The sequence below is a fragment of the Lepus europaeus genome, chromosome 9 (assembly GCF_033115175.1).
Source record: "Lepus europaeus isolate LE1 chromosome 9, mLepTim1.pri, whole genome shotgun sequence".
NCBI classification, from domain to species: domain Eukaryota; kingdom Metazoa; phylum Chordata; class Mammalia; order Lagomorpha; family Leporidae; genus Lepus; species Lepus europaeus.
The window spans coordinates 83,136,036-83,159,832 of record NC_084835.1 but is presented as its reverse complement, the minus strand read 5'-3'; the positions used below and the strand labels follow the sequence as shown (position 1 = coordinate 83,159,832).

General features: G+C 39.0%; 1 protein-coding gene across 17 annotated transcripts in view; it reads right to left on the bottom strand.

Annotated features, from left to right (window-relative positions):
• DTNA (dystrobrevin alpha) overlaps positions 1-23,797 on the bottom strand; it is a 303,884-nt gene that overhangs the window by 58,319 nt on the left and 221,768 nt on the right. For 11 of the 17 annotated variants that reach the window (XM_062201516.1, XM_062201515.1, XM_062201520.1 and 8 more), the window contains 6 exons: positions 17,363-17,517; positions 15,375-15,480; positions 12,509-12,675; positions 9,805-9,929; positions 3,682-3,765; positions 1,918-2,007 (listed from right to left, as the gene is read on the bottom strand). In XM_062201516.1, the coding sequence (XP_062057500.1) occupies positions 1,918-2,007; positions 3,682-3,765; positions 9,805-9,929; positions 12,509-12,675; positions 15,375-15,480; positions 17,363-17,517 (727 nt within the window). Of the gene's footprint in view, positions 1-1,917; positions 2,008-2,079; positions 2,349-3,681; positions 3,766-9,804; positions 9,930-12,508; positions 12,676-15,374; positions 15,481-17,362; positions 17,518-23,797 lie in introns of those variants that run through there. The other 6 variants (XM_062201521.1, XM_062201525.1, XM_062201526.1 and 3 more) reach the window with 2 other exon arrangements.

Here is a 23,797-nt window from a genome sequence, read left to right as displayed (position 1 = left end):
AAAATAGCTTATCAGAATGCATTTAACACAATATATGAAGAATAAGCTATTTTCTAACATCTGGTAAAGTGAGCAGGTCTGATTGGATGTTATATATAATAGCCAAAGTGAATTCTTTTGTGAGTGGTTACCACTTCAGGAGTTGCAACTATGAAAATACCTGTGGAAACTTTGAATGCAGTTTCGAATATTGGAGGTCAAAAAGCTAGCCATTTAAACATTCAACATTCCTTTTGTGGTGAATGAATATGGCCCATGATTAAAGAGATTTATTTAACACGGGAAGGGACTAGTCGACCTTCTCATATAAACTAAGCAAATATTTTGGCAAGATAATTAAGATTTTACAATGGAGACACAGTGTCATCGAAGAAAGAAAATCCTTAGAGGCAAAATGCTGTGCCAAGTGAGGGGGACCGAGTGGCTTTTGGGCCTGCCTTTGTGGTCAGTCCTTGCTGTAATATTGCAATGATAGCATGCTACCTTTCATAAGCTCAGGTAATGTTGCTGGCCTACAACACATAGCCCTTGTAATTGTGTTCCTAGTGGTGACAACAGATCTCTACTAATCCAAGCATTCTTTCTTATACATTTATAAGAAAACAATCTAGATTTAGGTATCCAGTCTATTACTAAGAAAGTGAGTGAGCTGAACTGGCTCATGAGTTATGTTATTTGACCTATATCCCACCTAATTGCTAACTAGCAGTGAGTATACATATGTGTGTGTGCACACACAGACACAGTCATACACACACACAAGGAGACTTCAGAGGACTAAGGGAGAATGCCATTGAGAATGCCTTCTTTTAAGTAAGGGAAAAATCAATCAAGTGAAAAGCTAGAAAAGGATATCAAAACAGAGGATGCAATCAGTGGTGGTGGTAGCCAGAGGTACACATTGTAAATCTGTGTGAGGTAGAGGACTAAGATGTCAAAAGACTTCAAAGATATACCCTAGCTTCTTTTGAAGATCAAAGCGATGTTCTTTAAAAGATTCAAGTTGAGTAATACCAGGAGTTTGTAGTGAGGATTTTGGAGCAATGATTTCAATTTATCCCCACTCTGCTTTATTTTTCTATGATTTATCACAATACGAAAGACTGACAACTCAGGTTTAATAAATTATCTGTATGGCAAACTTCCCTACTTTCTTAATGCTGATATACTGCTGATCACATGATTCTTGGGTTGCAAGGGTTTTACTTGATTTTAGAATTGATGGTGGCAGTGGAATAGAGTGAGGGCAGAGCCTAGGTCATATTTCTTTGGTCTTGTTCCAATAGGACCTAAGGCTTATGCCCAGATCTGGAAGAATGGATTTACACCTACCTTAGTGTCCTGACATGGTTAAGAAATCAAAGGTGGATCACCACCAGGCATTATTGACAGAAATTAAGCACTGATAGCAGAAACTGGGTTTGAAATAGCTTCTTCAGTTGGATTCAGACTGCCCTCCCTGCGGCTCAGTGACACAAATAATCTTAAGACTGGTTAAGTCTTGTTATCTTTACTGTAATAGATCCAGTCACATGGCACTGTCCTCGCCTCTCCCAGTTAGGGCTAACAATCAGTCCAAAGAGGCTCCTTAATTTAGGAGTCTTCTAAATCACCATCTGGGGTCTTGTACAAAGTAGATACATAGGCAAGTGAGATTTAGCTTGGCACTCTTCACATGTTCAGATCTTAGATGTACTGCCATGAGGTTACAAAATTAATAGAATGAATAGAGAGAGAGGAAAGAGCTGCGCCATGCAGCTCAAGTTGGATATTCTTACCAGAACCCCATAAAACCCCGGAAGACCTCCATCTCCACTAAGACATGCGACAAGAGGATTTTAGTGCTGGAGTAGAGTGACTAGCAGTCTAGCTACGGAACTACTGCTACGATTAGTGATTCCAGGCCGGGATACTGACCGTGCGCCGTGGTCAAGCTGATTTACATACAGCTTTATGAGTGAATGCTCCTCAGCCACAGGGCTGGCTGCACTTATCCCCTCAGGTAACCTGAGGGAGTCAAATAACGAGACCTCATTAAAACCTCCGATGGACAGAGCAAGGCCCACTCAGAGGAAACACATGGAGTGTACACAGTTTTATTGAACAGCACCCTTGAAACAGAAAAACCAGAAGAACTGCAGGCTTTAAACAATATGTCTGGGTTCACAGGGAACATTCCAAAAGGACTGAAAATGAGAAAAAAAAAAAGGGAACTGATCATATTTGGGGTAAATGTGTACCATGAACCCTGAAGGAACCAGAACAGCTCAAAGTATTATAGAAATATTTTAGGGTAGAGGAAGTCAATGTTATCCATCTAGACGCAGCCACCATAAGCACCGTCCGAGCTGAAATGATATAAAATGACCTTCAGTAAGGATGGGGTCTACCTCTGCTTGACATTTGCAGAATGCAGAGCTTCTTAACAAAAGAATCTTTTCCAAACATCACACCAGGTGGTCCCTAAATAGATGCACAGGCCCGCGTCTCTTACAGATTGTACACTCCATGCTTTTGTTTCAGAAAAGATGGTTGCATTTGCTCGTGGTTCTGACAAGGAGGGCTCACAGGAAGTTCCTAAGGGCCTAAGCAATATTTTACTGGAGATGTTTTGTCATACAGATGCCTCCTTATTTCCAATTGTTACTGACTTAATTTGTAAATGGGAAACATACCATGTACTGTCACATTCTATTTATTCTACTAATTATAATTACGAGGGGTATCTTCATTTCAGGTTCCTGTTGGGGGGCAAATACTGGGACTCAGGGGGAAACAACTAGTAGTACCCTGAGTCTGTTTTCAAATCTTCACTAAAAACATGAGGCTATTACAGTGAAATTAGCACCCTATAAACCTCTTCAGGGAAAAATGGACTATGTGCATTTTGTGAATTATAAGGCTGCATTTTTTTCTGCTGAAAGGTATTTGAGATCCTATGTTCAACTGCACATTCCAATTATCCTCACCTTTGTTTCTGCTTTCCTGTGGGACTTCTCCATCTATTTATAAAATAATCCTCTGGTGCTTGATTCTTGATATTTGATCAAATGACTTAGCGTACCTCTTGACCTCTGTATGTTTCTAATGCTAACTTTCAGAGAAGCAATGCTTCTCTTGTTCCTTCTCCCATGAGCTAGGGCCCCCTTTTAAAAAAATTAAGTTCTTGTTATTACCCAGGAAGTTAATTATATTGGAACTCCATTCCCATATTTTGTCTTCAGCATCTATCTTTGGGAGCTCCAGAGTTCACCAAGAAGAGGTTTATTTTATATCTGGAGCTTTAAATAATGCAATGCCTCAGAAGTTGTACAATAATACAGAATTACATCTGGGAATTCCTATTCCCCAGCTTCGGTGGACGCCTCCCAGTGCTATGAAAGTGATTTTCTCAAGGAGAAAGAACGCATATGTGACAGTAGGTAAACTGAAACATACTCCACACTCCACTCGTACTGTGGGTGGATTATAAATGTGTGTTGTAGAAGTGGCATGAATCCCAAAAGACACCTAGCCCCCTTTAAATACACATACATGAATGGAATTGAGAATTTGTAGACATTCAAAAGCTAGTCTCCAACAAACTCCTGCACCTGCCTTACTCTAGAATATTTGTCTTGCCACAGAGCAAGACTCATTACCAGAGAAGAGGATGTATGTTACAATAGCATAGGAACTTACCTCCTGGTAATGAAAGGACTTCCTGAGGAGGGAACAGAGTGGGAGAACAGGGTGTCATTCATGCTGGTTACAGGTCTGGGTGGCCTAAAACAAAGTACAGTGTGTACAGAAAATGAAAACAAACAGCACAGATTGAAAACTATCATCATCTCTCAAGGTAACTGGATGGGAAAATCTGAGTTCTCTTTCACCCAGGAGACTTTACATTTAAGTTTGTAAAGGTACATTTCTTTGAGAAAAGAGAGAGTCCTTCAAAAATTTCATGAAAAATGGAATTAAAAGATGCTTATTTTGGTGCAAAAATTTTGGAATCCATGCATTGTTTTCTGCATAATACACATTTTCCATGAATTTTTGAAGACCCCTTATATAGAATCTGTGTTAATCATCGAGAGCCTTGGTGTTTTACTGAGTTCATGAGCCTTGGTGTTTTATTGAATTACAGTCTCCAACTGAATAAGGATTTTGAAGAATATAGTAGACATATTTATACTGCTGTCTAAAGGGAGAAGCTTTCAAAGCATGATTAGCTTATTTCACTAAGTATAATGGTTCCATTTCCTTTGGATAAATTCCCAGGAGTGGGATAGCTGGGTCATGCAGTATATTCAGCTTTCTGAGATATCTCCATACTGTCTTCCAGTGGCTGTAGCAGTTTACATTCCCACCAACAGTGGTTTAAGGTAACCTTCTCCCCACATCCTCCCCAGTTTTTGTTGTTTGTTGATTTCTGTATGAGGACCATGCTAATGGGTGTGAAGTGAAACCTCATTGTGGTTTTGATTTCTATTTCCCTGACAGCAAGTGATCCTGAGCGCTTTTTCATGTGTCTATTGGCCATTTGAATACATCCTCTTAGAAAGAAGATAATTCCTGAGGCTTTGGAAACTTCTTTCTGTGTTCTCCATGATGACTTGCCTGATGTGGAAGGACATAGGCTGTAAAATCATATTGTCTTATTTGCTCCTTGTCCTATGTGAAGATGCAGTTAAGCACCACAGGATTTAAGGAGTTGCTGTGGTGTGGGTGATCCATGTGATAGGGTACATGGTGGAAGCCATCCTGCAAATTTTACTTATTTGCATAGGATGAGAGAAAGAATATAGTAATCAATATTTCTCAGAATTGCTCACAGTCCTAACTACCTACTATCATTTTTCATTTCATGTTACTCTTTTCTTAGCATAAATGTCTTACTTTAGGTAAAATGATCAAGCTAGGATCCCTATATCCCATCTCCAAGCAGTTTTTGGTCTTATTCTAGGATCAGTATAAGAAGCTGAATGGTAAAATGAGACAGGATTTAGGGTTTAGAAGATGGAGGATGAGGCAGGGCATCAGTTTGAGTCAGAGGAAATTTTGTTTCACTATAATTCTACATTTGAATTTGAATATAGGTGTATATTTTTGAATGTTACATTAATTATAGTAGTATATAAAACAAATTGCTGTTGGCTTAAGAGTCAGATTTATAAATAATTTAATTTTTACCTTGAGGAATTAGAGTAAATTTGGGGTCTTACAATGAAGAGATTCTGGGAAAAGGTAGACATTTCTCCCCATATATTTTTTGGAATGCTCATAATACTCTGTAGGTTTCACAGTGTTGGCACTGAATGCAAAAATTCATTGGTATTTTTTTCCTGGTAGCTGGTGCTAAACTGTGTTCTAAGATTTTGTAAGATACACTATTTACTGGATGACTTCAAAGCAACAGCTTCACTATTTCATCAACTCTAGATATAGTAACTGAAGTTCTGAAAATAATCAGTGTATTACATCACTTATTTAGGATGTATCTTTGATACAAATGAGCTTGTATGAAGATAGTTGAAAATGAACTCTTCCTTAAGCCCAATAGTATCAACCTTATAAGAAGGATGCTGATTTTATACAAATGTTCTGTATGAATTATGGAAAGCTATGTAAATTAAAACAGTGTACACAATCTTCATGTAGCTCTGCAAAAAGTTGAAAAGATAAACTTGACCTGACATTACTGGTTTTCTTGTGTCATTTTAAACTTTCCTGTCATGCTCTATCTCTAGGAAATGAGAAAATAAGTGAATTTGGTATGTCTTTTAATTGGCTGAGTGAATTTATTCTACTGAATCCAGTTACTGCAAAGTTGAAATCCAGAGTATTTTGCAAATGGTGACATGTTTAAAGTTCACCATCAAAATGCTAAACTTGGGGCACAGAATGGATACCTATAGCACTAAAGGTTTTCCAAGGAACTAAAGTTCCTACTTCCTCTATAATCAAATGGCAAGACCTTATTTAATAAATAGGTCACAGAAGGAATTTTAAACATATCCACTCTTATGAAAAACAAAAGAAAGCTCCACAAAATGGAATAAGTCACAAGGGCTTAGTGCCACATCTTCTTTCCTGCAAGACCTTCCCAGAGGACATTTTTGTAAAATTGCTGTCCTTCTTGAAAATGGAAAGTGTTCAGCTCAAGGCAGAATGAGTTTTAAACTAGTCTCATGTTGCTCACTTGTTTTGTGTCTCATAACCACCTGTAAGTTTTTTGAGTACATTGGAGATTACTGAATTACTTACCAAGTGTCACTTTTGGCAGCAAAGAATGGAATAGAATAGAGACTGTTAATCATAGTAACATTTACAAGCAGTACAATTACTAAGAAAAAATGCCAAAATACCCAAATGTCACCACCTGCTCATTTCTATTTAAGGTATCATTCATGACTGGCAGCATCTCTCTATTGTAAGGATATAAAATCCCGATTATAGTAAAGAACGGCATTTTGGGCATGTCACAACATTTGTTTCTATACATAAATGTGTGTATCATGGTAGTATTGAAGTCTGTTTAAAAATCCTATTGGCTTATTCTCCTTTCGGTGTACTAATGCTACTTGTAAAATGTGATATACATATATATGTGTATATATGTATATATAACCATTTTTCACATTTAAAAGTTGGAACTGGAATATATAACAGGTAATGAAAATATTTTAAAATTTATTTATTATGTATTGATCAAGTCTAAGTCATGCAATTTGTGTCTATATCTTATAATGAATTCTTACTGCTCAAGATTGGATACAGTATATATTTGAGGACAATTTCAAATTTTAACACAATCACAAAACAGCAAGATGTATGCACTTAAGAAGGCTATATAATGGGGGCCGGCGATGTGGTGTAGCGGGTGAGGCTGCCACCTGCAGTGCCGGCATCCCATATGGGCACTGGTTCGATTCCCAGCTGCACCACTTCCGATTCAGCTCTCTGCTATGGCCTGGGAAAGCAGTGGAGAATGGCCAAGTCCCTGGGTCCCTGAACCCCTGAGGGAAACATGGAAGAAGCTCCTGGCTCCTGGCTTTGGATTGGCTCAGCTCTGGCTGTTGCGGCCATCTGGGGAGTGAACCAGTGGCTGGAAGACTTTCTTTCTCTCTCTCTCTTTCTCTCTCTTTGCCTCTCTGTAACTCTGCCTTCAAATGAATAAATAAATATTTTTTAAAAAGAAGGCTATATAATGTTCAACATCAGTTTCTAAATATATGAACACACTTTTTTTTTTTACAGTTTTCCTGTTACTGTTATAGTAACAGGAAAACTGCTTTGAGTCTATGCTATCATTCCCCATGCTTCAACCTCGAGGTAATGCAGCATATGACAGCATATCCCTATCAAAATTGTTAGTGCTCATACCTCACTCTGCTCTCTTCTTGCCTTTGTGTGCTGTGAGCTTATCTATGTGTGTAAGCGATACCAAATAGATATTTTTGTGAACATATATGAAAATGTGTCCAAGGAACATAAAGATGTGGTTTGTGACCACAGTGAAAACATTTATTAACAAATTACTTGACAAATTATAGGCAGAAGTTAGTGGGGAGTGAGGATGACAGAGAAAGAACCACCACCAGAGGACATGTTTTCACTGAAATGTATGATTCTAAGGAATACATTTTTAGGATGCCATGTACTAGAGACTCAATAATAAAGTTTCTTAGTACACATGTTATCACACTATGATAATATTTGTTCTGCTTAAGACCTTTACACTCAAAGCCATATTTTGGAGTAATAATAACTTAAGGTCTTATGTGTGTGTGTGTGGGTTATGTGTTTTTATTTCAGGTGTTTCTTTACTTACTTCCACCATACAGGACCATATAAATGTGGTAGAATGGCTTATGATGAAAGGACATACCAGGAAATGTCATATATGTTTGTCAAATTTATTAAAAGTGTACCTATATACATTTAAAAGAAGGGTGACTATTCATTAATTCTGCATATATGTTAATTATGGCAAGTTAAGAGGGTACTCCTCTTTGTGAAAGATTAAAGCATGTACCATAATTTTGTTATTAAAATGGCTTTTATGTGCCTATAGTAATTTAGAATAGCTCAATGAACACTATATTTTAAAATCAGAGTTCTTAGACATGGATATCTACCTATTTATGACAATAGCAGGTTAACAAAGAAACAATTATATAAGACAATTCTGTGGCTAAAAATAGAAAAAAATCCTGTTCTAACAGACTGGACATTCTGCATCAAGCATTTCTTGTATATTATCTTTTTTTTTTTTTTGACAGGCAGAGTGGACAGTGAGAGAGAGAGAGAGAGATAGACAGACAGACAGAGAGAAAGGTCTTCCTTTTCCATTGGTTCATTCCCCAATGGCCACTGCGGCCAGTATGCTGCAGCAGGTACATTGCGCTGATCCGAAGCCAGGAGCCAGGTGCTTCCTCCTGGTCTCCTATGCCAGTGCAGGGCCCAAGCACTAGGGCCATCCTCCACTGCATTCCTGGGCCACAGCAGAGAGCTGGACTGGAAGAGGAGCAACCGAGACAGAATCTGGCGCCCCGACTGGGACTAGAACCTGGGGTGCTGGCGCCACAGGTGGAGGATTAGCCTGTTGAGCTGTGGCACCGGCCTCTTATGTATTATCTTAACAATTAAATATCCTGCACAATTTCACTCTAAAATTAAGATGTTCACCCTGGAAAATGTATTCGCATAGACCAGTATTTAGATTCAAGGAATCTTTTGAGAATCTTATTAAATGCATGAAAGTTTTCTCAGAAACAAGGCACATTCTATATAAAATTTTAAGGTAATCCTGAAATCCTTCCATAGAACCCAAATTAAGAACATAGATATGTTTCAAGAAGGTGGACCTCATGTTCTAGAAGCTTTAAGAAGTATCTGTGCCCATACAATTCCTAACTGTGCATGGGAGCAGGGAGGGAGCTTCATTCTTCTCTTGAGTCTAAAGTAACACCAGGGAAGAAATACTTTCTTCTGACTGCCTCTCTGTCATCCTGGCCACCCAGGCCTGAAAGAAGCTCCAAGGCAGGAGATTTCTGAGAAGTGGCAAGGATGGTGGTAGCCACCCACTGGTCTTACCCACTCTAACTACAAAATCCATACTTACTTTGGAGAAAAAAAAACTTTAAAAAAAAATATTCTGGCAAATTTTCCCAACAACTCCCTTCTTCAACCTTCTCCTGCATAGGCCATGATTCTTCCAATATTATTGAGCTTGTCATTAAAATTCAAAGCAATTGCTATTTACTGTCATCTTGGAGATGAATGGCTCAGGAGAGCACTGAAATAAAGGGTTTTTGCAAGGGTACTTCAAAAAGTTCATGGAAAAATAGAATTAAAATATAATTTCAAAAATTTTAGAAATCTATGCATAGTTATTTCATTATATGCTTTTCCATGAACTTTTTGAAGACCTTTCCTATTTGGGATTCAAAGCATACGATATTAAGGTATAAGATGCTTAAATATTGTTTTTCAACCATGGTAATTCCATTGATTGTTAACTCCCAATTGTGCAAACTTTGCTAACATGTTTTATAAGTAAGCTTTCTGACTATTTACCATTTCTGGGTGAATTACATTAATGTTGCATATTTGACTAGTGCAGCTGGACAGAAGTACTATGTATCTCAACAAGAAAATTTTTAATGGCATTACTTTGACCCTATCTTTTTTTTTTTTTTCTTTTTCAAATTAAGTCTTAGAACTTGGTCCTTGAAACTGATAGGAAATTGCCTTTGCAAGGATTTGGGCACATGTCAGTGAAGAAAGCTATCTCTTAACCTGGAGGGCAGAGATACTCACACAATGTGAGCCAAGTTGAGTGGCTTCTCAGGCTGATCTGGGAACATGGGGTGCAACGGTTCACGGCTAGAAGCACAGCTCAAAGACTTGCTTAATGCATTAGTTAGCTTCTTAGCAGGTGATTTCTGGGAAGAAGAGAGAAGTGATAACTAACATTTATATAATATTTTATCAGATGATTTGCATTTCATAACAGTCATTCATTCATTCAATAAATTCTTTTCAAGTTCCTACTCTAAGTGAGGAAGTTTACTCCACGTTGGGACTAGAGTACTAGGACAAGCCTCCAGGTTATCTATCTCCTGTCAGCAAATGCATAGGAAATGCAAGCAGTCAACATGCACTTGGGCTGGCATTTAATGGTCACAAGAGTTTCTTTTGACAAAACTTCGGGGATTGGGGAGGTAATTTCAGATCAAGGAAGCAGCAACTGTAAAGGGAGGAGGGAGGACAGACTCAGTTCTGGAGAGGATGGCAGACCGCAGAATCAAAGGGCTTCCGTGGCACATCTGGGACTGTCATTTCCAGGGCAGAGGGGGACAGTGATGGGTTAGAAATCATATGGATGACAGGATCAGACCTGCTTCTAGAAGGAATGCTCCCACTTCGGAATGGAAAATGCTTTGTGGGGAGATAGGAGTAGAAGGAAGTTGAGCAGGTTTTGCAAGAATCCAGGTGCAAGATGTTCCAGGTGTAGTGGAATACATTCAGTTAGAAGTAAAAGCAGAACTTCAATCTGAGACTTTAGAGTTTAAAATGAATCTTTACATGAATGGAAGGGGAAAGGGAGCGGGAAAGGGGAGGGTTGCGGGCGGGAGGGAAGTTATGGGAAGGGGGAAGCCATTGTAACCCATAAGCTATACTTTGGAAATTTATATTCATTAAATAAAAGTTTAATAAAAAAAAAATTCAAGTGCTTCCTTTCTCTCTGTCTCTCTCTCTCACTGTCTAACTCTGCCTGTCAAAAAAAAAAAAAAAAAAAAAATCAAGTGCTTTCCCCGTCATCACGCTGTTTGTTTTTCAAGTAGACTGATGGACTGTTTATCTTAATGTTACACAGGAAACATTGTAAAAACCAGTGTACCACACACAGTAAACCTTTAATCAAATTTACCCTGTCCATAAGAAGTCATTTATAATTGTGCCTCTTTCTTTCACATCTAGGTTCCATAACTGATAATATAATGGGGTGACTTTGTCCTCATTATTTAAAAGCTAAGTACCAGGAGCATTGCTCATGAAGTCCCTCTTTGGTGTTTGTTAAGAGATGCAATTCTCAGAACACTTAAAACAGCAGCAACAACAGCTTTTCACCCCATAAACCAGATCACCCCTTTGTCCTCTTGGGGAGGTTGATGCTTTGTAAAGACAGTGCCCTGATGTAAAACTTAGAATCCATGATTCCTAAGAGAGAGGCTCCTTATGTGACCTTAGCATGTACACAAAACAACTAAAAATGATTGGTCTTTGAACAGCATCCCTCCAGGATCTGGGATAGAAGTATAGAAACTGATTACATGTCGACAATTAAAAAAGAAAAAAACCCAGAGTTTCCTCCTATATTCTCGATTCAATCGTGGTTTGTGATCTGTGCTGCTTTATCCATCGTCAGCATAAGCAATCACCAACAGCGAGGGGTGACATCTGATGGGGCACAAAGCCTTCAGCAACTCTGCCTTTGTGAATAACTGTTACCTGAATTCAGAATCTGACACTGAGTATCAGTTTCCAATAAACAATGGAAAGAAGATTCTGATGGAAGACATTTTTCTTGAAGGCGATTTTTTTTTAAAAAAGAACAATAAGTTATCCTTTAAGTAAAGGCTATAGGTTGAAATGCAAAACATTAAAATATAGAGAACTCATTACAATTTGTATTTTCTTGTGTTAGAACCATTGCAAGAGAGGCTGGCAGTGCTGAGTCTGTCCCACAAAAACCAACCTGCACCTGGAGTAGAATTGGAACAGATGCCCAGAAGCAACACTTCTGCAACTGATCTGTGAGTTTCACTGAGACAGAGGTCAGTACACTGTAAACTATTTCAACAGCAAGCACACCCGCTGGTCAAATTACTTCTGTAGACAGAGTGCACATGCTCCTGTGAAAATACCTGCCACACCAACACTCACAGGACACCTTTACCAAGTTGTGCACTCAGACTTTTCATGAAAAGATGATTTTTCTAACGTGACCACAATCTCCCTACCTTATCCCTGTGAAACAGAAAATGGGAGAGTAGTACTAAGCCCACTCCCTCTTCTTTCCTTAATTTAATATTCCAGGCATTAAAAGAACTCAAGAACCAAAGAAAAAAATGAAACTAACAGTCATTTTAAAGTAATTTCCATAGAAAATAGAACAAAATGAAACTTGGAGAAGACCTCAACTTACTGTGACAATAGCATTATGTTCCAGAAGGTCACTAGTGCTCGGTTGCTGACTTACATCAGTGCTGAATTATCTATATTCCAAGAAGTAACGGGCTGTCTTCCCAGATCCTTCCTAATTTCTAAGTCTCTGGAAGCTACACTGGATTCAGATAGAATCAGTAAGAGATGCCAGGAAGGTGGGGGATGGTGGGGGCAGGGAAGGAACGCTAGACCAGGAGGGGAAGGTGAGTCTGCCGCTACTTCTGTCAGCAGCCTTGATGTTCCCTAACACACACACGCATCCAACTCTAAGCATCGTCGGGCCTCGCCTTACCCATGACGTGTACTCTTTCATTTGGTGCTGGTTGCTATGGGAACCGCCAGCGTGTCCCCTCCAGAAGCAGTCCTGACAGAGCTGGTAATTGTGACACTGTTGGCACCGGTAGCGAAATCCCATCATACTCTCGCTGTGGCAGTAGGAACACTCCACCGGATGGAAGACTAAGGGGAAAGTACATGGAGACAAAAAAAGAAAACAAAAGTATGAACCAGAATGAGGACAAACACAGCTCAATAGCAAAGCACTTTTCTGCTGAGGGCCATGATTTCAGGTGATAGTCGGCTTTGGCTCAGAGAAGCATGTATTCTTGGCGTCTACTCATGCTTCCAAGTATGTAAGTGGGGGCAGAAGAAATCAAATGGGATGAAAAAAAGGTATCCTTTTAAACAACACAAATCTCTATGACATTTGCTCTTTCAACTCCCATCTGTTACCCTACAAGAATATAAATTACCCCAGCTGATTTGCCTTTTCTCCAAACTGCTCTCTGTCTCCAGGAAACCAGCACAGTTCACTGAAAGACTCAGCAGTACAAAGGATGAATGCAGCTGACCATCCAGTGGACAAAGAGCAAAGCAAGTGTAGAGAAGTGGAAAAGGGTAGGGAAGAGGGGAGATGGTGAGAGAACCAAGTTGCTTTTTTCAAAATGGAATGACCCTTTATGTAACAAACCAGGTTTTTCTTTATGGATGCAGCTAGAGAGGGCCCCAAAAGATATATAAATTATCTGAATGTAGTTCTTTGAAAATTTATCTTTTTCTCATTTTTATTTGAAGGAGAGAGAGAGAGAGAGAGAGAGAGAGAGAGAGAGAGAGAGAGAGAGAGAGAGAGAAATATTAATTTTCTATTTGCTGGTTCACTCCAAAAATGCCTGTAACAACAAGAGCTGGGCTAAGCCAAAGTCAGGAGCCTGCTACTCAATTTAGGTCTCCCACATGAGTGGCAGAGACCCAGGTACTTGGGCCATGATATGCCTCCCTCAGGGTGTGCATTAGTAGAAGCTGGATCAAAAGCAGGGGAAACAACTTGAACCTGGGGACTCATATATGAAGACGGGTGTCCCAGGTGGTAACTTAACCATTACACCAAATTCCCACCCCTGGATATAGCTCTTACTCAAATACTTTAAGAGACACTTAACTCTCTTTGGCAGGAAAATTAAAGCAAAGTTAACTGTTTGAGATTCAAAGCTTATGAATGATCAAATTCAAGCAGTTGTCTACATGCTGTGAGCCAGACACCAAAACAACAACAAAATAACAACAACAACAACTCTTTGGTAAAGTTATTCTCTGACTAACCAGCCAGCAAAAATAAAGCAAATATTAGTAGATGAAAATAAAAACCGAAGTGAAAATGTAAAGACATAGCCAGTTCTGAATGTGTTATCCCCTAAACAAGCGTTATGATCTCCTTTTTCTGGCTCTTGGGAAAGACGAGGGTGGAACTTGAATCTAGGGACAACTGTTCTGGGACAGTGCCTAGAAGCTGCTCTCCTGCAGCAGGAAATACTGAGACAGAAGGAATGAAATTACAGCTTTACGACTGGAAAATGACCAGTTCTGGAACTGTAAACAGTCATCTGAATTCATCCTGCATAATAATACGGGCCTTGATTGTGCTCTGCTTCTGCTTTATGGATAAGAAGCATTAAAAATAAAAACAACTCACACTTGTTAGTGATGGCAGAGAAACTAGCAGTTCATTCTTTAAACTTTCTCCATGAGTACAGAGGATAAAGTCAAAACTTTGAACTAAGAATTAATAAAGCAGAGGCAAAATTCTGAATGAGAATTTAAAGTTAAGCGAACTTTAGCCCTAATGTGTATTAGAAAACATACAGAAATTAATATTCTATTACGATATATGGATAAATTATTTCCTATTTAAGTTTGGAGAAATTTAAGTGTTAAGTAATAAATAAGGACACACTTAATTGTTTCACCTTTAAATCCCTTTAAATCTTGTCCTGGACTGTATTTCATATTTAAATTTAGATGTCTATAATAATTATTTTCACATAGAAATACTCACTTTAAAAAAAGTATGCTATAAAAGTTACATTACTCTTTCTTTTTTAAAGATTTATTTTATTTATTTGAAAGGCATAGTTAGAGAGAGAGAGAGTGATCTGTCATCTGCTGGTTCACTCCTCAAATGGCTGCAGTGGCCAAGGCTGGGCCAGGCTGAAGCCAGGAGCCAGGACCCAGGAGCTTCTTGAGGATCTCCCATGTTGGTGCGGGGGCACAAGCATGTGGGCCACCTTTTGCATCTTTTCCCAAGGCACATGAGCAGGGAGCTGAATCAGAAGTGGAGCAGCCAGGGATGGAACTGGAGCCCACACGGGATGCCGGCATTCCAGGCAGAAGTTTTACTTGCGACACCACAATGCCGGCCTCCATTACTCTTATCTTTAAAATAAGTACAACTATTGAGAACACAGTTTGGAGCATGTGAGTAAAGATTAGCACGATGTTATCACTAAATTTTTTTCCTGTCTCTCCCACCAATTCCTGGTTGTGTATCTACGAAGAAATAATGAATATATACCAATATTGGAAATTCAGGTCTAAAACAAATACCCGAAAATGATACTGTACTGAGATTTTCCTCTGTGTACCAAGTTTTTAAGCACATTTGACTTGTAACTTACAGGTACATGTTAGATTTAATAAGTTTTTAGAACTGACAGTTTTAACGTTGTACGGATCCTATAAGGCTTTTCTGATCAGTTCTGTCCTAAACAAACTACAGTCATTAAAATAGACTTCTCTTAAACAACGACCTGAGCTCAACGGTGGACCTGATGGCTTGATTTCGGTAACTTTGAAATTACCTTTGCTCAGGAGTAACTACTCACCATTTTCAACATTTGCCAGTCGATGTAGAAGAGGCAACCAGACCAGACATTGGGGAGGAGGATCTGACATGAGCGTGTCCAAGAAACCATTTAACGTGACTTTCTTCTGCATTGAAAACCACAAAAATTTAGGACAGGGACAACTTAATTCACCTGCTATGTTAGTATTATCTGCAATTGAAAGAAGGCATTTGAACTCTAATACATGAAGATACAGAACTTTCAAATGCATTAAACTTGTTCAGAGCTGAACACATTGTCTGCTTTTTGTATCTAAGCATACATAGGACTGAATTAACTCGATGGAAGCTGAGTCATTAGTATCATCAGGAGAAAAACAGTTCTGAGAGCATCACTTTTATATATACCTGGGGGGGGGGTGCATGAAAATAATGAAGAAAGATGAAGAACTGAAATTCTCCATTGAGTTTTACCCAATAATGCACCATAGAAAACTATGTAATTCTAATTCCCTTCTAAATTTGTAGACCAACTTCCCTTTTAAATTTCCTCAACTTCTCAATACTTGGTAGTTAATGTTAATTATTCTGCTACACAAGATTATGAAGGAATCCTACTCAGAAGGAGCCATATTTCTCTTTTAGGAGGGGATGATGTAAAATTTAAAAAATATGTTCCTCCTTTCTTTATGTGTCTTTTCTCTCAATGCTGTCATTTATTGTCTCATTATCCTGGATTTTTCTGATGTAGAAAACGAATATATTTTACCCATGTTTCTTTCACAATGACAAAAATAAGAATGTATGGTAATAACATGAATAACAAATTACATATTATACACTCAGATATCTATTCTATTTGAAAATTTGAACTAGAACATCGAAGTGGAAGGACAAGTTTTATATTTTTAAATGAGAAACCAGGACTGAAGATGTACAGTATCTTTTTATGTCATATATATGACACTAATCCTCGTAGTACACTAAACAACTGTTTTGGTAGCCCTTAGTGAAACCTTTACTATCAGCAGATGCTTACAAGTTTGGTCTTTATAATACTACATAGTTTAAGCCTTCTATAAGGTTGACACCAACATTATGACTAAAAGATATGCATAGTATAAGTAATGAGATAGTATTTTCTAAAAAGCTATCATAGCTTATATAGCTAAACAGTAATGTCTTTCCATAAAAATCATTTGAGGTGGCTTGGACTTTTTCCAGTGAAGTATTTGAGACAATTTTGGAATTTCACCCTTCAAACAGCTGATATAGGCAGTCTATACAGTACAAAAATAAATTGGTCTTATTCTTTTGCTTATATGACCTCTTATGGAATTCACATGACTTGAATCATTTTGATCATTTATTATCCTGGCTAAAATCACTGTGGGAAGCTTTTGAAATGTTATTATGCTCTTGACAGGTATAAGGGAGGGATATACAAAACATTATATAATGGGTCAGACTATAGGATATTTCAAAAGCAACTCTGAAGACAGAAGCATCATATATAAGCCTTTTGGAGTATATAGGCCCTTTTCAGTAAGAAAATAGTCCTATAATTCTTGCTAATTTTGAATGACACATATTTCAAGGGCCTCCCAGATGGTTATGTGGCATGTGCAGTGATTCCTTTCTTATCCCCTTTACTAAACACTGGTAAAGTTTGGTGCTGGGTCACCCATATTGCATGTGAGGCTGCGTGATAATTCAACCATTTGGAAACTGCAGTGACATTCACAGTACTGATATTAAGGGCACAGGGTTGTTGTAAGGGTTAAGTTAGACAACAAAAACAAGTAATTCAGCATGGTGCCTGCTTCATGGTCAGTTAACACCACCTATTATTATATTCCAGTTGTGTTGCATTTAGTTATTAGATCAGAGGTCATTTGTCAGAGGCTAGAAATACAATACAGGTTTTTATCACCAAAGAAGAATTTGTGTATCTGTGCCTGGTAATGGCATATAGAAAAGAGCAACTACTGTTTGAGAGATATTTCCTTAAGTTCGTTTGTTCTTTACCTGCTGGGAAAAACAGGATCTAGCTGATTGTTCTGTGTAACCAAATGAAGGGCCTTCAAACACTGCTGTGGGTAGTTTGAGAACTTCCCGAAGGAACTGGTCATATCGTCCATAAACCATCACCCCGCTGGAGTCAGAAATCATTGAGAAAATATCTTATGGAAGGAAGAGAAAAGATTTACTCAGCATACGAATATTTTCCACTTAGTTCAAAAACTTCTGCGGAAAATGGAAAAAAGTGACTTGATAAATGTATTTATTTTTAGGAAAGAATAATACAAAATATAATTTTTTAAAAAAGATTTATTTATTTATTTGAAAGGCAGAGTTACAGAGAGGCAGAGGCTGAGAGAGAGAGAGAGAGAGAGAGAGAGAGAGAGAGAGAGAAAATCTTCCATCTGCTGGTTCAGTCCTCAGTTGGCCACAATGGCTAGAGCTGCGCCGATCCGAAGGCAGGAGCCAGGAGCTTCTTCCAGGTCTCCCATGTGGGTGAAGGGGCCAAAGCACTTGGGCCATCTTCTACTACTTTCCCAGGCCATAGCAGAGAGCTGAATTGGAAGTGGAGCACCTGGGACTTGAACTGGCGCGCATATTGGATGTTGGCACTGCCAGGTGGCGGCTTTACCTGCTATGCTACAGTACTGGCCCCTAAAACCTAATTTTTATGCTTGCTGAAATAAATATTCCTGGGATGGTTTTTTCTCTGCTGCATTTTTTTAGGTAATTCTGGTACACAGCATCAGTTAGAAATTTGGGTAAAATTAACATTTTGATAATGCAGAGAACATTTATTTTGAGGTCATTTGTAAACTCAACTATATCTTAATCTATAAGTTTTTTTATATATAAAAATGTGATGAACCTCATTTGAAAGAGATAGAATTTCACTACAAAATTTAGGGGAATGTGCGTATCTACTTACCTAGTTAGAAATTTGCCCAGATATACTACTACTGAAACTTTTGGGTCTTGGTTTAAGAATTTTGAAAAATGTAAGATGAAAGGGAGATAAACATTAACAAAAACATTTGATTAACTTCCCACAGAACTAGAGAATGTTCTATATGTCATGGTATTTGGGTGGAAGACACTGATTCACAGGGAAGGGTCCTTTGACTCCTGTAGTAAAGAGGAAATTTGGGCTAATGGATGATTAATGAGGTAAAGCCAGGGTCCTGGATTCTTCTACAGAGTCTGTGGCTTCAATGAGCCTCTCCTCTCCAGTTTCTGCCACTGTATGCACTTAATGAATATTATTTTTAAAAAATTTTTTACAAGTAGAGTTACAGAGAGAGAGAGACAGAGAGAAAGGTCTTCCTTCTGTTGGTTCACCCCCTAAATGGCTGCTACGATCCGAAGCCAGGAGCCAGGTGCTTCTTCCTGGTCTCCCATGCGGGTGCAGGGGCCCAAGCACTTGGGCCATCCTCCACTGCCTCCCAGGCCACAGCAGAGAGCTGGACTGGAAGAGGAGCAGCCGGAACTAGAACCGGCGCCCATATGGGATGCCGGCGCCACAGGCGGAGGATTAACCAAGTGAGCCACAGCACCGGGCCCTGCACTTAATGAATATTAATGGCACAGTTTCCCAGAGTTCTTAATAACTGCTCTGTGGAAATCATTATTGGAATGAAAGGGTTTGTGATTGCATGTATGGCTTATCACCACATCAACTACATTGTCACTAGGCCAGTTCAGCTGCTGGGATAAACTGTTGCTAAGTCTAATGTGCAGAGGTTCATTTTGCACTTAATATTTCAAGATCAAAATGCAATCTGGGGACATTGTTTTTATATAGCAATCAGATGCTAAGTATATTACAGGCTTTTACTGGATGATAATTTGGAGATGTGGATTAATTCTCATTTTCTGTAAACACTCCAGTTATAAAGGAATTGCATTATGTTTCAAATAGTTTCTTAAACATGAGACTAAATAAATTCTATTTGGGGTATTAAATAAAATATGTAAGGAACTCAAACAAGAAAACGACCTGATTTTAAAAACCAGCAAATGATTTGTTTAGACATTTCCCAAAAGAAGAGACCCAAATGATAGTAGGTATATGAAAAAAAGTTCAATATTACTAATGATCAGGAAAATGCAAATGAAAACCACAATGACACATCACCTTATTCCTGCTAGGATAGCTGTCATCAAAAAGACAAAAGATAACTATTTTCAAGGATGTTGAGAAAGGGAACTCTTACACAGTGTTAGCAGGAATGCAAACCAGTACAGTCACTATGGACAACGGTATGGAGGTTCTTCAAAAAATTAAGAAAAAAAAAAAAACCCACCAGATGAGCCATCAATCCTTCCATTTGGCATGTATCCAATGAAAATGAAATCAGTACATCAAAAAAGATATCCGTACTTCCATGATTATTGCAGCACTGTTCAAAACATCCAAGAAATGCAATCTGTGTCCATGAATGGATGAGCAAATAGTACAAATGTGGTATATTTACATAGTAGAATACTATTCATCCATAAAAAAGGAAGGGAATCGGGGCCGGCATCCCATATGGGCACCAGCTCTAGTCCTGGCTGCTTCTCTTCCAATCCAGCTCTCTGCTGTGGCCTGGGAAAGCAGCAGAAGATGGCCCAAGTGCTTGGGCCCCTGCACCCACATAGGAGACCAGGAAAAAACACCTGGCTTCTGGCTTAGGATCGGCACGGTGCCGGCTGTTGCTGTGAGTGAACCAACAGACGGAAGATCTTTCTCTCTGTCTCTCCCTCTCACTGTCTCTAACTCTACCTCTCAAATAAACAAATAAAATCTTTAAAAAACAATGAAGGGAATCATGTCATTTGTGATGTCAGGGTTGAAGCTGGTAAATGAAATTAGCTAAGTAAAGAGAGAAAAAGATCATATGATCTTACTCATTTGTTGAATCTAAAAAAGTTGATCTTTTAGAAGTAGACAGTGGTTGCTAGAGGCTCTGGTGGCTAGGGGGAAGGGTAGATTGAGTAGATCTTGGTCAAAGGACTCATACTTAGACAGAAGGGATTAGTTCAAAAGATTTATTGTAAAGATAACTGCAGGAGCTGGCGCTGTGGTGTAGTGGGTAAAGCTGCTGCCTGCAACACTGCTATCTCATATGGGCACTTGTTTGAGTCCTAACGGCTCCATTTCTGATCCAGCTCCCTGCTAATACACCTGGGAAAGCAGTGGAGGATGGCCTAAGTCTTTGGGCCCCTGTACCCACATGGGAGACCCAGAGGAGAGCTCCTGGCTCCTGATTTCAGCATGGCCCAGCCTTGGCCATTGCGGCCATTTGAGGAGTGAACCAGTGGATGGAGGACTTCTCTCTCTCTCTCTCTCTCTCTCTCTCTCTGTAACTCTAACTTTCAAATAAAAAAAAACTTTAAAAAAGATGATAATTGTAATCATAACCTCTACTCTACCACCAATGGCTCTACTCCCAACCTGTGTGTACTGATGGTCCTCTTCCCCACTTAATGCTGTATAATTGTTCAGACATGGTTAATGCCACTCTTAGGATCATTGGTTACTATCCTCACTCTGTCTTTTATGACCTTCTCTAAATATGATCAGAGTCAGCAAACTTGGAAGGCTTCCATAGCCTTGGCAACTCATGATGACAGCCTAGGGTGGTTACTGGCCCCATAAACTAGAGTGTCAATTTGTTGGGTCAACAACAGGAGCCACTGTGTACTTGCTCCTCATGTGGGATCTCTGTCCTTAATGTGCTGTACATTTTGATTTAATGCTATAACTAGTACTCAAACAGTATGTTTCACTTTGTGTTTCTATGTGGGTGCAAACTGTTGAAATCTTTATACTAAATTGATCTTCTGTATATAAAGAGAATTGAAAATGAATCTTGATGTGAATGGAAGGGGAGAGGGAGCGGGAGAGGGGAGGGTTGTGGGTGGGAGGGAAGTTATGGGAGGGGGAAGCCATTGTACACTGGAAATTTATATTCATTAAATAAAAGTTAAAAATAAAACAGTTAAAAAAAGATGATAATTGCAGTTGATGATATATTATATTCTTGAAAAATGCAAAGTACATGTTAAATATTCTCCTTGAAAACCAGTAACTATGTGAGGTGACACATGTGTAAATTAGCTAGATATTTATTTATTTGAGAGGTAGAGTTTCAGAGTGAGAGCGCGAGAGAGACAGAGAGAGAAAGAGATATCTTCCATTCACCGATTTACTCCCCAAATGGCCACAACGGCTGGAGCTGAGCTGATATTAATCCAGGAGCCAGGCGTTTCTTCCAGGTCTCACATGCGGGTGCCAGGGCCTAAGCACTTGGGTCACTTTCCACTACTTTCCCAGGCCATAATCAGAGAGCTGGATTGTAAGAGGAGCAGTCAGGACTCAAATCAGTGCCCATATGGGATGCTGCCACTGAAGGTGCAGGCTTAACTTTCCTTGACACAGTGCTGGCCCCAAATTAGCTAGATTTAACCACAATAATGGAATGGTTAAATCTAGCTAATATGTGTGTGTATGTCTGTGTGTGTGTGCATACATGCATAAACATCAACTGATATGTTGAACACAATACAACTTTTTTATTATTGGTTTTTTATTTAGTAAATATAAATTTCCACAGTTTATGGATTACAATGGCTTCCCCCCCCATAATTTCCCTCCCACTCGCACCCCTCCCATCTCCTGCTCCCTCTCCCATTCCATTCACATCAAGATTCATTTTCAATTATCTTTATATACAGAAGATCGATTTAGTATATATTAAGTAAAGATTTCATCAGTTTGCACCCACACAGAAACACAAAGTGTAAAATACTGTTTCAGTACTAGTTATAACATTACTTCACATTGGACAACACATTAAGGACAGATCCCACATGAGAAGTAAGTACACAGTGACTCCTGTTGTTGACTTGACAATTTGACACTCTTGTTTATGGTGTCAGTAATCTCCCTAGGCTCTAGTCATGAGTTGCCAAGGCTATGGAAGCCTTTTGACTTTGCTGACTTTGATATTATTCCAACAGGGTCACAGTCAAAGTGGAAGTTCTCTCTTCCCTTCAGAGAAAGGTACCTCCTTCTTTGATGGCCCCATTCTTTCCACTGGGATCTCACTCGCAGAGAACTTTCATTTAGGTCATTTTTTTTTTTCCAGAGTGTCTTGGTTTTCCATGCCTGCAATACTCTCATGGACTTTCCAGCTGGATCTGAATGCCTTAAGGGCTGATTCTGAGGCCAGAGTGCTATTTAGGACATCTGCCATTCTATGAGTCTGCTGTGTATCCCGCTTCCCATGTTGGATTGTTCTCTCCCTTTTTGACTCTATCAGTTAGTATTAGCAGACACTAGTCTTGTTTGATCCCTTTGACTCTTAGACCTATCAGTGTGATCAACTGTGAACTGAAATTGATCACTTGGACTAGTGAGATGGCATTGGTACATGCCACCTTGATGGGATTGTATTGGAATCCTCTGGCACATTTCTAACTCCACCATTTGCGGCAAGTCTGATTGAGCATGTCCCAAACTGTACATCTCCTCCCTCTCTTCTATTTGCAAACTATGCAACAGATAAAGGGTTGATGACCAGAATCTACAAAGAAATCAAGAAACGCCACAACATCAAAACAAACAACCCACTTAAGAGATGGGCCAAGGACCTCAGTAGCCATTTTTCCAAAGAGGAAATCCAAATGGCCAACAGACACATGAAAAAATGTTCAAGATCACTAGCAATCAGGGTAATGCAAATGAAAACCACCATGAGGTTTCACCTCACCCTGGTTAGAATGGCTCACATTCAGAAATCTACCAACAATAGATGCTGGAGAGGATGTGGGGAAAAAGGGACACTAACCCACTGTTGGTGGGAATGCAAACTGGTTAAGCCACTATGGAAGTCAGTCTGGGGATTCCTCAGGAACCTGAATATAACCCTACCATACAACCCAGCCATCCCACTCCTTGGAATTTACCCAAAGGAAATTAAATTGGCAAACAAAAAAGCTGTCTGCACATTAATGTTTATTGCAGCTCAATTCACAATAGCTAAGACCTGGAACCAACCCAAATGCCCATCAACAGAAGACTGGATAAAAAAATCATGGGACATGTACTCTATAGAATACTATACAGCATTTCAAAAACAATGAAATCTGGTCATTTGCAACAAGATGGAGGAATCTAGAAAACAATATGCTGAATGAATTAAGCCAGTCTCAAAAGGACAAATATCATATGTTTTCCCTGATTAGCGACAACTAACTAAGCACCAAAGGGGAAACCTGTTGAAGTGAAATGGACACTATGAGAAACAGTGACTTGATCAGCTCTTGTCCTGACTGTTGATGTACAATGTAATACTTTATCCATTTTAGTTTTTTTTTTTTATTCTAGTACTATTGGTTGAACTCTGTAATTAACACACAATTATTCTTAGGTGTTTAAATTTTAACTGAAAAGTG